General features: G+C 31.8%; 1 protein-coding gene and 1 long non-coding RNA gene across 2 annotated transcripts; both read right to left on the bottom strand.

Annotated features, from left to right (window-relative positions):
* Positions 1 to 787: 787 nt before the first annotated feature.
* Positions 788 to 10,782, bottom strand: LOC148614988 (uncharacterized). Its single transcript, XM_088589575.1, has 6 exons — positions 10,683 to 10,782; positions 8,205 to 8,594; positions 6,489 to 6,548; positions 5,686 to 5,853; positions 4,300 to 4,390; positions 788 to 2,752 (listed from the first exon to the last, which is right to left on the bottom strand). The coding sequence occupies exons 1-6, from the start codon at positions 10,780 to 10,782 to the stop codon at positions 2,602 to 2,604; spliced, it is 960 nt and encodes a 319-aa protein (XP_088445701.1). The 3' UTR covers positions 788 to 2,601.
* A 45-nt stretch (positions 10,783 to 10,827) lies between these two features.
* On the bottom strand, positions 10,828 to 14,628 carry LOC148614989 (uncharacterized). Its single transcript, XR_015923810.1, has 3 exons — positions 14,507 to 14,628; positions 13,892 to 13,941; positions 10,828 to 12,927 (listed from the first exon to the last, which is right to left on the bottom strand). It is a non-coding gene; the product is annotated as an uncharacterized LOC148614989 (long non-coding RNA).
* Positions 14,629 to 15,117: the final 489 nt, after the last annotated feature.

The following is a 15,117-nucleotide window of genomic DNA, read 5'->3' on the forward strand; positions in this document are numbered from 1 at the left end:
CTGTATTCCATCGAATGCATATTAAACAAAGAAAAAAATACACGAAATGAAATGCGTTGCAATTTTGTGATTGAAAAAGTCGTCAAGAAAAGCGGAATGTCTAGATAATGTCACAATAAAATTCAAATCAATTATCGGCCGCGATATATACAGAAGGCTCTAGATAAGGAAAAACTTTTTCATACTAATCAAGAGATCAGGAGATATGAAAATTAAAAAAAAGGGTTTTTTTTCTGACACAAATATTAATTCGATTCGATTTTATTTTGTCTTTATGTGTACAGTGTGTCTTCAAAACTTAATTCAAAAACTTAAATTGTAAATTGTAAAAATTAGAAATAATGCAAACGAACTGAACCAAATTACAATTGATAAGTTAAATTTGATTACTCTTTAGAAAGAGGCTTTCCTATATAAGTGACAATGACAGACCAAGTCAAAACTGAAATTTAACCATATCAAACAGTAAAATGATATTTGATGAACTTGACTTCTGAAAATGTGCATGATATATCTAACGCTTAATTCAAACATTACTAAATGGTCACGTTCATTTCTAAATCATGTCATAACATTAACACATCCACGACTAAAATACTATTTTTTATAAACGGGTATACACAGGTGTGTTTGAAAATTTATAATTGAAATAATAAAAAAATTATATTCTATTTCTATATTCTATTTTAAAATATAACACCATGATAATAATAACATAATTACTGTTTTTGCTTTGTCTTTGTAAGGAGATGAATATTGTCTATCGCATGGCTTTATTTTTATTTCATTAATAGATAAACTTTATTTTGAAATTTTGCGATTTCACATCAAATTTGATCGTTTGAATATTTTGAACTTGCTTAAGTGCACCAGGAATAAGAATATGTTTTCAGTGTAATAGGTCGTGTTGCTTTGAATAAACGGCATTGAAGTTACACTTAAATCTTTATTAAGTAGATTGTGCTTTTCAGGTATGTCACATATAAATCCATTGCATAAACTTGACAAGACCATACTCAATTATTGGAAATATCGAATAAGGATAATCAAATGGAAGTATAAGTTATACAGCAAAACATTCTTTGTCTAAAATATTTCATACATTCATTTGCGTGATAAGAAGGACGATTGTTGGAAAAGTACTATTAACTGATTATTGTAACTCTTGATACACCAACATTTAAAAATGCTAGTTACCATGGTATAATACTAATTTTGTTAATCTAGCTAACAAAATTAAAGAAAAAAGGTTAAATTATGTTTCATAAATTAATTCCTTTGCCCATCATGCATTGAAATACTATATACAATTTCACCAATCAGGTCTGAAAAATGGAAAATGATGTAGATTAGTCGGTGAAAAGCGTACATTGTAAACACCTTCATGAGAGTGCTTTTTATTGATAGTTGAGATAAGTTTTCTTATGTTGACAAAACCTTAATTCAGTAATAAATGCATGTATAAGAAACTGACGAGTAAAAGTAGGAAAAAAGACAGGGAAACAGTGATTTGTGGTTAACCGTGAATAATTAAGGAATGCGATGCTTGCAATATATCCCTTTTTGAGAAACAAAAAAGGTTATTTAGTAGAAATTCCACTGAGGTAAGTGTAACGTTAAATTCTTCATACAACCACCTCGCTGATTTCGTTATGACCTTGAAAGAGAGGACCACTTGATACACAAAAAAAAAACAGTTTGTAAAGTGCATATATTTGAATTATATTGCACTTTAACATACATTAATCCTTTACATCTACAAAAACATGTAAGGTACTAGACAAAATAAAAACGGGTAAGTGAAATTCAGTTTTTGGAATTAAAGTTGTACTGCAGGGTGGCTAGAGTAATATCAAGAATTTCTTCAAACTATCTAAAACAATTGACAAAGCTCTCTCTATATAGAAAAAAAAATGTCAGTAAGCAGTGTCAAATAAACATCCACTTAGCAAAAATGATAATCATTTCATTCAGTTCTTTGTTACAAACCAATTGCTGTATTTTGATACTTCAGCATGAACTCTGGCCTTAGCATGCTCGTTGCTAGTTGTTTTATTCTAGATCCTCAAAAAGTTGCTCTATTACTTACTATGTTACCATTATTTTGAAGGTTTTATACATTAATTATCTCCAAACGAATTTTGCATGACTTATACTGGGACGCAATCTGAGTTTGATGACTGTGGTAAGACAACACTTTTGTGGTGTTTCATTTCAATCTGAACAAAAAACTTAACAAATATATTTGTCAAAGTATACATAAAATGGAAATTCTAATCAATAATACACTCTGGGGTTGTTTTTAACCTAGGAAATGCTCCCCAGTTGCACTTACTATAATTATTCTATCTTAAGATATTATCATTCATGTAATCATTTATTAGTTAGTTTTATCTAGAGCAGCATCATTGAAAACTTGAGCTGTAAAAATGCCGATGATTTAATTTTCTCCCAAACAGCGTATGCGCATTGTTTGCCATTTATTGTCACTTTAATCACTTGAAAACAATAGAGTATCTGAAGAATAAATAAGGTCTGTAAATAGATGCTGGTACATTAGTTGTCATCTACATTTGATGATGAAAGAGCCATTTGGATATATCAACGTGTTGAACTGTTAATAGTTTCATATTGTTGTTCAGTTTGCACTTGATTCAGGGTACTATAGTTTGATAGTTCTCTCCGTTCACTCGGAATTTCGTAATTTAACTGACTATTATTACCGGTTTGTTCAGACTTTTGCGTTTTTACCCTGAAATTGTAAGCAGGTGAACAAATTAATAAGCAAAGCCAAATAGAGAACAAATATAGGACAGTTTACTTTTTTCAGGACTTCGATGGTAAAAGAAAACTATTGGCTAAACTATACGACAAACGCCATTTCCGCTAGAATATTGCTTCCCTTCATTACTCTTACTGACAACCCTTTCTATTGCATATTTAGATCGTTTATTTTTCGCTTAAGGGCTTTTTTGGGGGGAGGGTTGTATTTTTTTCATATTTGCATGTTATTTTAGTCTACCCTAGACTTTTTTGAATGACTCGATGGGTCTTTCTGGAAAAACAGATGACACTTACCCTACTGATGCAACTGGTCCATGCTCCCAGTTTTTTTTATTTGTGAAGTCAAATTTGCTTTCCGAGTTCTTTATTAACTTTTGGTACTTTTTACGTATTTTTTTTTGTTACTTCATGTTCTTTGTTGTGTGTTGCTGTTTTCCATATCTAGTCTTTGTTCTTGGAATACATTCCTCTGATCTTTGCTATAATCGTGGTTCCCTTGATAACTCTCATATACGTCTTTTTTGGAATTCAACTCTGTTTCTACTTTATTTTTGCCATTTTTTTTTCATGTGAGTAGAATGACAATCGCTATGAGCCCATCGGGGTTTAAAAAAAGCCTTTTTCACCAGATCGTCCTGTTTAACACCGTATTTAATTTATTTTCCTTTATTTAAACAACCAATATTTACAATGTGTATTTGAATGTAACTTGTTTATGAATTCACAGTAGCTTAATGTAACCACACTTAATCATAAAAGTTAATGAGCAACTTGGACCTACCGGTAAGATAATCGTTATCGTTGAAGTTTTTTTTAAAGGAAAATAAATAAAGTCCTGTTATTTTTATTCACTTATTGCCTTATAAATTAACTTGTTTTCGACGCCGCATGCAGCTCAAATAATTAAACACGGAAAACAGTGATCTGAGTGATTTAAACAAATTTTGAAATCCATTTAACTAATACAACCATATACCAAACGTAGCTGAGTATTAGTGTTTTTTTTTCTTTTTAATATATATGAAATTACATTCGTTGAACTACCTATATCAGCACAACCTTGGTTTCCTGTATTATCATTTGATTGACAAACACCATCCTAATCAGAGTAGACACTGGTTATTTGTCTAATGTAGATATCTGATTAAAACAATGCAAGATTCATTTAGTATTGAGTTTTTAACCTGAGGTCGACCATGATTTTCATTTGCACGTTTGAGAACAAATTTCAAATAAACAGCATGTTAAATACTAAATAATCAAAAATCTACCCTGAAGCGTTTAAAGGTCAAAGCTTTGAGTTTAAAGCCATTGGTAGAACATTATATAAAAAATAGATATCATGATTTGCTCATTAGAAGACGTTTTCTCCTTTATAAGCAATTTTATACGTTGTGTGATCTAAAACAAAATGTCAATACCAAATGAACTGTTTGACTTTTGATATTTTGTACTTCCTATCATAAATATAATTGTATTGAAGAAAAAATAAAAGGTAAAAAGAAACTGCTTTACCTCGATCTATTGCAAATGACATATACAAGTAATATTGTGAAGAATATCCAGCCAACTGCAGCAACAATAGACAACCCAATTATGACCGAATCTGAAATTGAATAAAAAAAAAGTATTAAGTATGCAAGTACGCATACTCTAAATTTATAATATTTGTATATGTATCTACAATTTGAAGGACAAAAGATTACCAAACAAAATATAAATAACATTTACTTTTTCAAATACTCATAGAACAACCAGAAGCAGAGGTAAAAGAAAACTCCGTTATGCTCTAAAAACTGAAAGTTTTTGTAAAATTATGATGTATGGAAGTTGTAAGAATGAATGGTTTTAAATCAATGTTTATACGTCATTGAGTGTTTAAATAGCCATTTGAATAAATCAATGAGTTAATAGTTTATCATTGTTTTAAAGTTTGCATTGAACTCATGGTGCCATATGTTTGATATAATACATGATCAACATAATTTTCGGCTAGAATGAGAAGTCACTGTGTTCCTCGTTTCCTCGTTTGTCTACCCGGACTTGACTTTTTATAAGCAACTCGGCGGGTGTTTCTAGAAAAGCAGAGGACGCTTACCCTACCGGAGCACCTGGTCCATGCTCCTAGTTTTTAGTGGAGTCCGAGTTGCTCATTTACTTTTGTTACTTTGTATGTATGATTTTAGTTACTTTATGTTCTTTGTTGTGTATGTCTGTTTTCCATGTCTGGTCTTTGTCCCTGGATTACATTCTTTTGATTACCGCTATAACCTTGGTTCCCTTGATTACTCTTTCAAAAGGCTAATCAATAATACAGAACAAAAATCTGGTAATATTTGTTTTTTTCCCTTGTATTGTAATGATGCTGTTATATTCTTTTCTCTAAAATCATAATACATAGATATGAACTTTAAGATAACGATTCAACAGTTGTTCAATGTCAGCTGTAAACGTGTTGAAAACATACTTTTAGCAGAGACTGAAAAATAAGAGGTAGAAGGTCAACAATATATATATATATATTTGTTTGATATCAAATAAGACCAAAACTATTTACGGCTTTGGTCCATGTATAACTTTATCCCTTTTCGAATATCTTTTATTATTATTATTTCTTTATACAAGAGTAGAGTTTTGTACGTGGTTATATCTCTGCTTTCGACTTTCGTCAAAGAAAGTTAAAACTTTACGTTGGCAACACTTAAAGTATGACAAATCAGTTGCCTGTATGCTGTAGTGCTTAAAACAGTCAGTTGATGAATGAAACGAGTAAAAACATTAAACGTAAGCATCGTATTAGTATGATTGCTATGGTAACTACAATGATTATTTGTTTCGCACTGAAGCGCTAGTGTTAAGGTAAAATATACACATACATGTAAATCGACCATGAATACTTACTATTTCTTTCTACTTGCAAAGGAAAAAACATTTTATATGATGTTGTTTGTTGACTCCTAGATGATAATTCTTCCGTTTCCAAATTTTCATCAATAGATATCATTTTATCACCAGTTGATATATGCAGACTGGTTGTTTTGTAGTAGTTTGAAGTAGCTTTGGTGCTCTTATAGTCGGCGTCACATAAATAACATACTGTTAAAATTTGAATAAAAATATTTTCTACGACTTTATTGACACCTACCGTCGTTTAAATTGTCTTAAATGACTTGCTCATTCGTTTAGCCAAACGGCTTCTCCCTAAACATTGAATCGTTAAATTCAGGTCAGATTTTAATTCTAGGTGGCAATATTTACATTGTAAAAAGTCGGCCATGTTTACAGTGATCGGGTTGCTAGGAGATGTTGTTTACGTTTAAATGGTTTGTCCAAAAACCGAAGAACCCAGAATGCAATTCGGCGTTATTTCGGATATCTCGGATTTATTTTACGCGAACAACGTATAATACCGAGAAGTTGATCAAGCAGACGATTGTCACCGGAGTTCGACGGGAACTTACGCACTTCGTTTGTAAACAAATCGTCCCGTAAAAACCAACATGGCGGATATTAGTATGGGATTTTCCCGTAAGGATTTGTTACGCATGATTTAAGCTAATAAGCGACTTGTTTTTGAGAAGCTGTTTGGCTAAACGAATGAGCAAGTCATTTAAGACAATTTAAACGACGGTTGGTGTCAATAAAGTCGTAGAAAATATTTTTATTCAAATTTTAACAGTATGTTATTTATGTGACGCCGAGTATAGAAGTTTCTGGAGTGGAACATTGTATCCATAGAGTCTCAGGTGTTGTCGTAGTATTTACTAAATGTTCAAAGTATGGAAAACGCTGTTTAATGAATCGTAATGAATTGTAATGACCCATGGTCGAGATAGTTAATCCGTTAATGACGTACATGTAAAGTGAATTGCCTTATTGTTCTGGAAAATCTGGTTCTGTGTTGTCTTATCCTATAACGTTTTATTTCATACAATGTACATTCAAAAGGGATGAAAATGATGTTGCGAATTTATATATTTACTCGGTTTTAATCTGTGTTTATATCTATTATTATTTATTATCTTGAACTTGTTCGAATATATTTTCCATTTCCAACTGCATATTTATATGCCTAGAGCTGACAAATGCATAATGATTAAAATAAATATCGGTCAACGTTTGTACCCTTTCTTGAAAGTTCAGATTGTCTAAAGATTTTTACTTACTTGAACGACCTGTTTCTTGCTTTATGAGGAAACAAAAACAACTTAGTTATTTTACGACAGTAAAATACACAACACGAATTCGGTTACATATGATTGTTTAGTTTCTATATGTTTCTATAATATTTACTGTGAACAAGTATGAATGATATAAATAATTGTTTGCCTATTTAATTCAATAGAAATTAAAAGTGCAATATGTGCCTATATTTTACTTCGTTTCTCGCTCTTTTTTACATATTCCGAAAAAAATATGGAGACGTTCCTAATGGGAATTTTCAAAATTCACACTTTTCTCGGGTAATTAAAATAAAGGGCAGACATCACCTTACTTCTTAGCATCTCAGATTAAGTCAAATCCATAACAAAGGAACAAATAAAAATCAACAAAACAGTCAACAGACGGAAAATGAAGGTTTAATAGATCAGCCAGAAGTTATAACCAAGTGAAATTAGATTCTAAGTAAAGGAAAAGATATAAGGTTTCTTTCACGGTGTCTGTAGTATCTTTGATCTCAAGTTCTTTTGGGAAGATTCGATGTATAAAGTCCCAAAACTAGGACTGTATAACGATAAAAACGTCATCTTATAGCGGAAAATATGATCAATAGACATGGCTGAACGGTGCTCCTTTTTTTTTATCAGATCTGCATTCAAGTTCGCCTAAAAGGAGTGGAATAATAGGTAAGCGAAAAGAGGAGCACAGTTTGTTAACAATAAGAACGCCGGCTGCTTATTGAAAGAACGCGCCAAAACAATTGTAACCTGTGCAAAAACGATTTTTTAACATTGTGTACAGGTGGCTGGTATTGAAATTTGAACGTCTTATTCGTTTAACTAAAAATACAATGTTCTATCAATGTTACAGTCGTGTAGTGATTTAAGTGACCGAAAAGATATAAGAAAAGTTTGCAAATCGACTCATCTGATTGTTTCAAAACTGAGCGAAAGTAAAAATGTACTGGTCAACGATGAAATGAAGAAATCAAAGTTCAACAAATTTATACATATTTATGGAAAATAAACACTGCCTATTTAAAACTTAAGTCATATGGCACTAGTGCTAATATAATTGTGTTATTAGAATATTTAAACTTGGCTAAAAGTTTAAGGAAAAAAATATTTCTGAATAATAAAAAAATGTATGAAAATGGGTGCAAATTGGCACTCGTAAAGTATCATATTGCACTCGAACCTTGTGAAATATGACATCTGCTCGAACCAACGTTCGTGAAGTTACTCGATTTAACAACTTACTTTTATAAATTTGCAGACAGTATCCACTCATAAATGCATCATCTGTTCTTCTTGAAGTCAGTCTAAAGACTTGTTTGTCTAGACTTGTGAATGAACGATTATCATATCCAGTCAAACATGTGATCGAATCTAAATTTTCTACAGCCCCTGATGGCGTTATTTTCTCCACATCTAACACTAAACCACAAGCCGCTGTTGTAGGGGCTGACGTTACACGACCGCCATATTTTCTAAGATAGAATACAGAAAGAGGTAATATCTGATAATCAATCGTAATATTACAAACACAACTACTCTGCTGTTTTATTATTCTAATTACAACACTATCAACACTGAGGGATCCGTCAACTGAATCCTCTTCAGCAGTACTGTCAGTGCACATTGTAACAGCTATTTCAAAATAAAAGATAAATTGTCTATAAAACAATTAAACATGTTTTCCATTTCATCCAATTTCTTATTTCGTTTTTTTTTTTAATTTTATACATATCTTTAAAGCAAATAGCAATCGTAAGTTTATATAACATACAAACAAGGAGTTATATCTCTTTAAATCCATGGTAAGGCTTTGGTTGAAAGGCCAAAACTCAGAAGAGAAAGAATGAAAACCTAAGGTATAATTGAAACAATAATTAATTTTCTATGTCAAAGGACCATCACTTTAAAAAAAAACAACAAAAATAAAAACAAAGGTCGAACTTGATCTGCAATTTGTCATGGTAATAGATAAACATGTACCAGATATCAGATTTATATCTACAAGCATGACGAAAAATAAGTGGAAAACTGCCTTGTTTGACTGAGGAATGGACTGACGTGAAAATAAATACTTGTATGATATTGTAATAGCCACAACGAAGGCATTCCTTGTTCTTTTAATATCTTTTTTTTTGTATTTTGATTAACATCATACTGCTTTCAGTATTTTTTTTTATTTTCATAAGCTCAAAATGTTTACAATTAGATGATATTTTAGGACAGGTTTCATCTGATAAAGTATCAAAACAAAAGTAGTGAGATTTATTGGATGGAGTAATATTGGTTATATTAGTTGAAATAGGGAATTTCATATATTAAGAGATGAATGTTTACCTTTCAAAAGAGTAATCAAGGGAACCAAGGTTATAGCGGTAATTATAAGAATGTAATCCAGGGACAAAGACTAGACATGGAAAATAGACATACACAACAAAGTACATAAAGTAACTAAAATCATACATACATAGTAACAAAAGCAAATGAGCAACTCGGACTCTAAAAACTGGGAGCATGGACCAGGTGCACTGGTATGATATCAAAGCAGAGACATAAACAATTTCTCTGTTCAACGGTAAGGATGAAAGGAGTTCATGTGGCATATTCATCACATTCAGTAGGTAATCTTGAATATCAAAAAAGGGGGGTGGTATACAATGTAATAAAGTAATGTCCATGAGACGCGAGTGGACACATGAGCCATGAAATTACACATATATGTACACTTGTACATGTTCTTAAAATCCAACCTTCCACACCGAACATAGATATTTATCACATACCCTATATCACAACCATTGACATTTATCGCATACCCTATATCACGCCTCTAGACCTGTATCACATACCGTATATTACACCCCTAGACAAATCTCATACTGTATATCACACACGTAGACATATATAATACTCAATATCACGCCCCTATACCTATATTGCATACCGTATATCACACTCACTACAAACTGGGAGAATGGACCAATTGCACTGGTAGGGTAAGGGTCCTCTGCTTTTCTAGAAACACCAGCCGAGTTGCTAAAAAAAGTCAAGTCCGGGTAGACAAACGAGGAAAGGAAAACTATGACTCGTTGAATAAATCAGTTTTCATGGTGCAGATGGAAACACCATAACGATCAACGAGTTCATAATGACAAGCAGTAAACTTATGTAGTGATGACTTCAATTTTGTAGCAACATAACCCTGTTCCAGAAGCCTGTATGTTAGAGTTCTAGCGCGATAGAAAATGTCTGTGTAGTTTCGGCAAGCTCTGACATAACGTATGGTGAAGATGCAAGGTATTCGCCGCCTGAGTAGAATTGTCATTTTTTTTTTTTTTTTTGGTTTTTTGCTCTTTTTGTTCGAATTCACTAACATTAAAAGTTAGGATTTCATTGACTACTTTAATTTTGTCAGCAAGCCGACATAACCGGAAGTTTTACTTTTAGATATATTGATTATCTCTATTTATGTCAAGACACAGAAATGTTTCATATCCCAGTTAAAGTTTAATAGTTTTGAATTATTATTCTGATAGTCAAAATCAAGTACTTACATCGTTCGTGTACTCAGTGTCCTTAGCAACATTGTGATGAAGTTAAGCATAAGTAATTAATTATCGTTATTCAAAGTTTTATGCCGGAAAAATTCAAACGAAGGTTTCATTTGTAATACTTTTAATAGTTGTAATGGTTTTGGTATTGAGCCGGCTAGAATATATTTACCTCTTTTTGAGTATTTTAAGATGCCGGCCAGGTATGAATATTTCTGCCGGCATCCGAGAGTATATAAAGCTGGAAGCTGGAGCATTATGTCATATCGCATCAGTCAGACTAATACATCTGTTCACATAAGACCTGAACTTATTGAAACAAGAAATTTACGAGAATAGATGCATGACCGTTATTATGTCCGGAAATGTATCTTAACCTCTACAAACAACAATGGCGACTATTTACTTTCAATTCTTTTTTCACATATTCTACATTAAGATCCTAAAATCACCCAGTCATATAATAAGAATAAAGTTTAAGTAAATTTTGTTTTCAGGCATTAGATTTAAAAGTAGTTTAACAGGATATTCCATCAAGACGACGCTCCCCGCCCTATACTCTATAGTAATATATATTTTGGAAAATTCGGAAGGCCATCGCCGTCTTTGTTGACTTACAGAGCTACATGTATTTGTATGAATAAAAATGAACTTTATTTAATATAGTATCGAAGCAGCATATTTTATCTTTATTATAAAACGAGGAGCCCAGACAAATTTTACTAATGGAGGACCACTCGCCCGTCTATAACAGTATTCACGCGCGATTGGATAGAAGTTGGTTTATGAAGCAATTAAAACGTTTACATCACACACTTAAGATCTCCTAAACTCTTACCACACAAATCTAATTGATGCGTTGCCCTACTAATATTATGAACACATTCAATAAACACTTTTATGTTATAATGTAAAATGGACACAGAGAATATTCATAATGCAACTGTCAACGTAAAACCAAAAGATCCAATATGGATTGTTTTTATTATTGTACTTAGGAATAAATACTTTTACAGATGTATGCCTTGATTACTTTTTAATACAATTGTGTAATCAAATGTCCAATTAAATTTTGTTTAATTGTTCAATTGTATAATTGTTTAATTATAAAATTTAGAAAATGTCAAACAAAATAAAGAACAATGATGTCAAATAGACAACAACCCCATCGGGATGGAACATGTTAGATCAATGGGTCTTAGTGGGTCTTCAATGAACAACGAGGAAAGCCTCGCACGACTGGAAAACTGCATCTGGACCCAAAACAATTGTACATAGGTACTGCGAATTAGTTGCCTCTATATTCTGAAGCAACATAAAAAAAGATGAAATTGTAAACAAAACATATAGAGGCCCGAAATTCCTGACTTGGTACAGGCGACAAAAATGCAGCGAGGATAAAGTACTTTGGTGTGATCAAAAGCCTCTTCCTTTTACTACTGGCGGCACTTAAAAAAAATACGTTTATTTAACTGACAAAAATAGCCCTTTCATTGGCCTGACATTTTACCTTAAGATGATTTAATGCTTGAATTGCAATTGAATTTTACCAATTCATACTTAATGTTATGAATGAATGTACAAACTAGACACATAGTTAAAAGCAAAATTAAAAGGTGAACTGGCTGCATTTTGTATTCCGTGTATATAATAGCAATGTTACAATGAATTTTATGATATGTAATAATAATAATAATAATAATAATAATAATAATAATAATAATGATAATACTAATAATAACATACTTTATTTAGACAGGATAAACACATATTAGTACATTATACTAGGAAGGTGAAAATTCAAACGCTCCAAACGAAACATAAATTCAAAACATCTTTAATTTTTTTTGTTTTTTTGGTCAGCCTTGATATAAAGCATTATTCTTATAAACTTTAAAAAGGTAAAATATGTTCTCCAAATTGTCATGTCATGTTGCTACAAGATTGAAGTCATCACTACAGAAGTTTTATGGTCGTCATCATGAACTCGTGGATCGTTATGGTGTATCCATCAGCACCATGAAAACTGATTTATTCAACGGGTCATAATTTTCCTTTCCTCGTTTGTCTACCGCGGACTTGACTTTTTATGAGCAACTCGGCGGGTGTTTCTAGAAAAGCAGAGGACGCTTACCCTACCGATGCACATGGTCCATGCTCCCAGTTTTTAGTGGAGTCCGAGTTGCTCACTTACTTTTTTTACTTTGTATGTATGATTTTAATTACTTTATATTCTTTGCTCTGTATGTCTGTTTTCCATGTCTGGTCTTTGTCCCTGGATTACATTCTTTTAATTACCGCTATAACCTTGGTTCCCTTGATTACTCTTAAATGTTTATGGTCCGAAATGTCTTTGGGTCGAAATGTCCGGTATAGATCAGCTGATTATGTCATTCGTGTACCATGTTTTGACCAACCTGATTTCGGGAAAAGCAAAGATTCGATTTGAATTTCATCATCGAAGCTAGCAAAAGTTTTCCGACATTGGTGTGGTTCTCAATTGCATTTACAAAGTATACGAGAATGAAGCTACCGCGATGCTATTTTTAAGCTCCTGATCTTAAACGAATTGATCGGATATTAATGTTTTTTGTTTTTGTTTTTTTTTTCTGGCCATGTGTATACAAGACACAGTTTTTACTTTAACCATTAAAGCTCCCTTCGGGAACGTATTAAGTATCTGTCTTTGTAAAAATCATACAAAATCTGAAAAAATGTGATACACCCCAAAAAATGCTACATATTTTAATTTTGTATTTAAGTTGTTTTATGGGTCTATACTATGAAATATGTAATTATTCATTCCAATCTGCCTGTTCTTAGGAGATAATCAACATTGAAAATCCAATTGTATTTGAGTGTCATTTACAGAATTATCTCCCTTAATTTTAAAATCTACAGTGCATTATATATAATTTTCATCTCCTACGAACACGGATTATATGTAAAACTGAATGTTAAGTTCTGTTTACTATGGCAATTCAAACAACATATCAAAAATAAAAATATGTAGGCACTTTACCCATGAATCACGTTTTGCATGATTCTTAACTGGAGTGTTACTTAAAATGTTAAATGTATTTTGAGGTATTTAAGAAATGAAAATTGTAAATTACAATTTATTGTGTTTTGGAAAGATTCTTTGTTATCAACATATGCTAAAACATTAATATCAGCTTCAAAGATTGAAAATATAAAAAAAACATTAACAATGACCAAATTACCAAAACAACAATATCACTTTTAAAACAAAATATAACTGAATTTGGATAATTTGAAGTGTTAAACTATGACTTTCAAACAAATATTAACACAAAATATCATTTAAATACCATCATATTTATTTTTTTTAAAACGAAGGATAATTGTCATATACCTTACCTTTGCTCGTGTCAACATCGGCTGGACAAGATCTTCAATAATCGTTGTACCTAAAGTGTCTAAAGTATTGAATTTTATCGTATAAAACTTAATTGAAATCATTTTGGAATTTCAATGGTTATTAAAGACTAATATTCTTAATAGTTCTGAATTAATTTGGTAGGGTTTCAAAGAGTAATCAGGGAACCAATGTTGTAACGGTTAAACATATATTTAAAACACATAATGATTTGTGTAACTCATTTAGATAAACGATTTAAGCGCAAAAGTCAAAATATTGTAGAAGAATTCGAAATTTTTTTCATAGCTGAAAAATACACTAGGTTTATAAGTAAACATGGATATAAACCCATTAAATTAGAAATGAGAGAAGGCTTACAGCATTTTTTTTATTTCCCCATCGTCCATTTTTTAAAATCCATCCTTCACTTTCCCGATTCTCCATTCCGCCGTATATAAAATTGGAAGTATCCCATTAATGTATTGTGTAGCATTAGATCGATCGTAAATTCCAAATTATGTTACTCGAGTGCGAATATCTAACACTTTTATTCAATTATTGAAGTTGTATGTGTACAAATATTTCATGTGTGTACTTATATGATAATGTCTTACCAGATACCAGGAAACACTTTAAAATAAGCAAAACAATAAAACAAAATTCCACCACCATTCTCAACAAGGAAGTATTGACTAAATAATACTAAATGATTTTGTTAAACGTTGTACGACACGGTTTGTTGATTTTTACGCATATTATTTACAAAACACACTTGAATATGCGTCCGGAAATTTTAAAAAGATCCGCCGTTTAATATAAACTAATGAAGTATGTACAAATGGATTGAATCTCTGAAACATTTGTTCTATGAACTAACATGAACTTGTGGGTCGTTATGGTGTATCCATCTGCGCCATGAAAACTGATTTGTTCAATGTGTCATAGTTTTCCTTTCCTCTTTCGTCTGCCCCGGACTTCACTTTTTTATGAGCAACTCGGCGGGTGTTTCTAGAAAAGCAGAGGACGCTTACCCTACCTACTATGCACATGGTCCATGCTCCCAGTTTTTAGTGGAGTCCGAGTTGCTCATTTGCTTTTGTTACTTTGTATGTATGATTTAAGTTACTTTATATTCTTTGTTGTGTATACCTGTTTTTCGTATCTGGGCTTTGTCCCTGGATTGCATTATTTTGATTCCCGTTATAACCTTGGTTCCCTTGATTAC

The sequence above is a fragment of the Perna viridis genome, chromosome 6 (assembly GCF_037379345.1).
Source record: "Perna viridis isolate PV_CMFRI_1.1 ecotype Kerala chromosome 6, ASM3737934v1, whole genome shotgun sequence".
Lineage (NCBI taxonomy): Eukaryota > Metazoa > Mollusca > Bivalvia > Mytilida > Mytilidae > Perna > Perna viridis.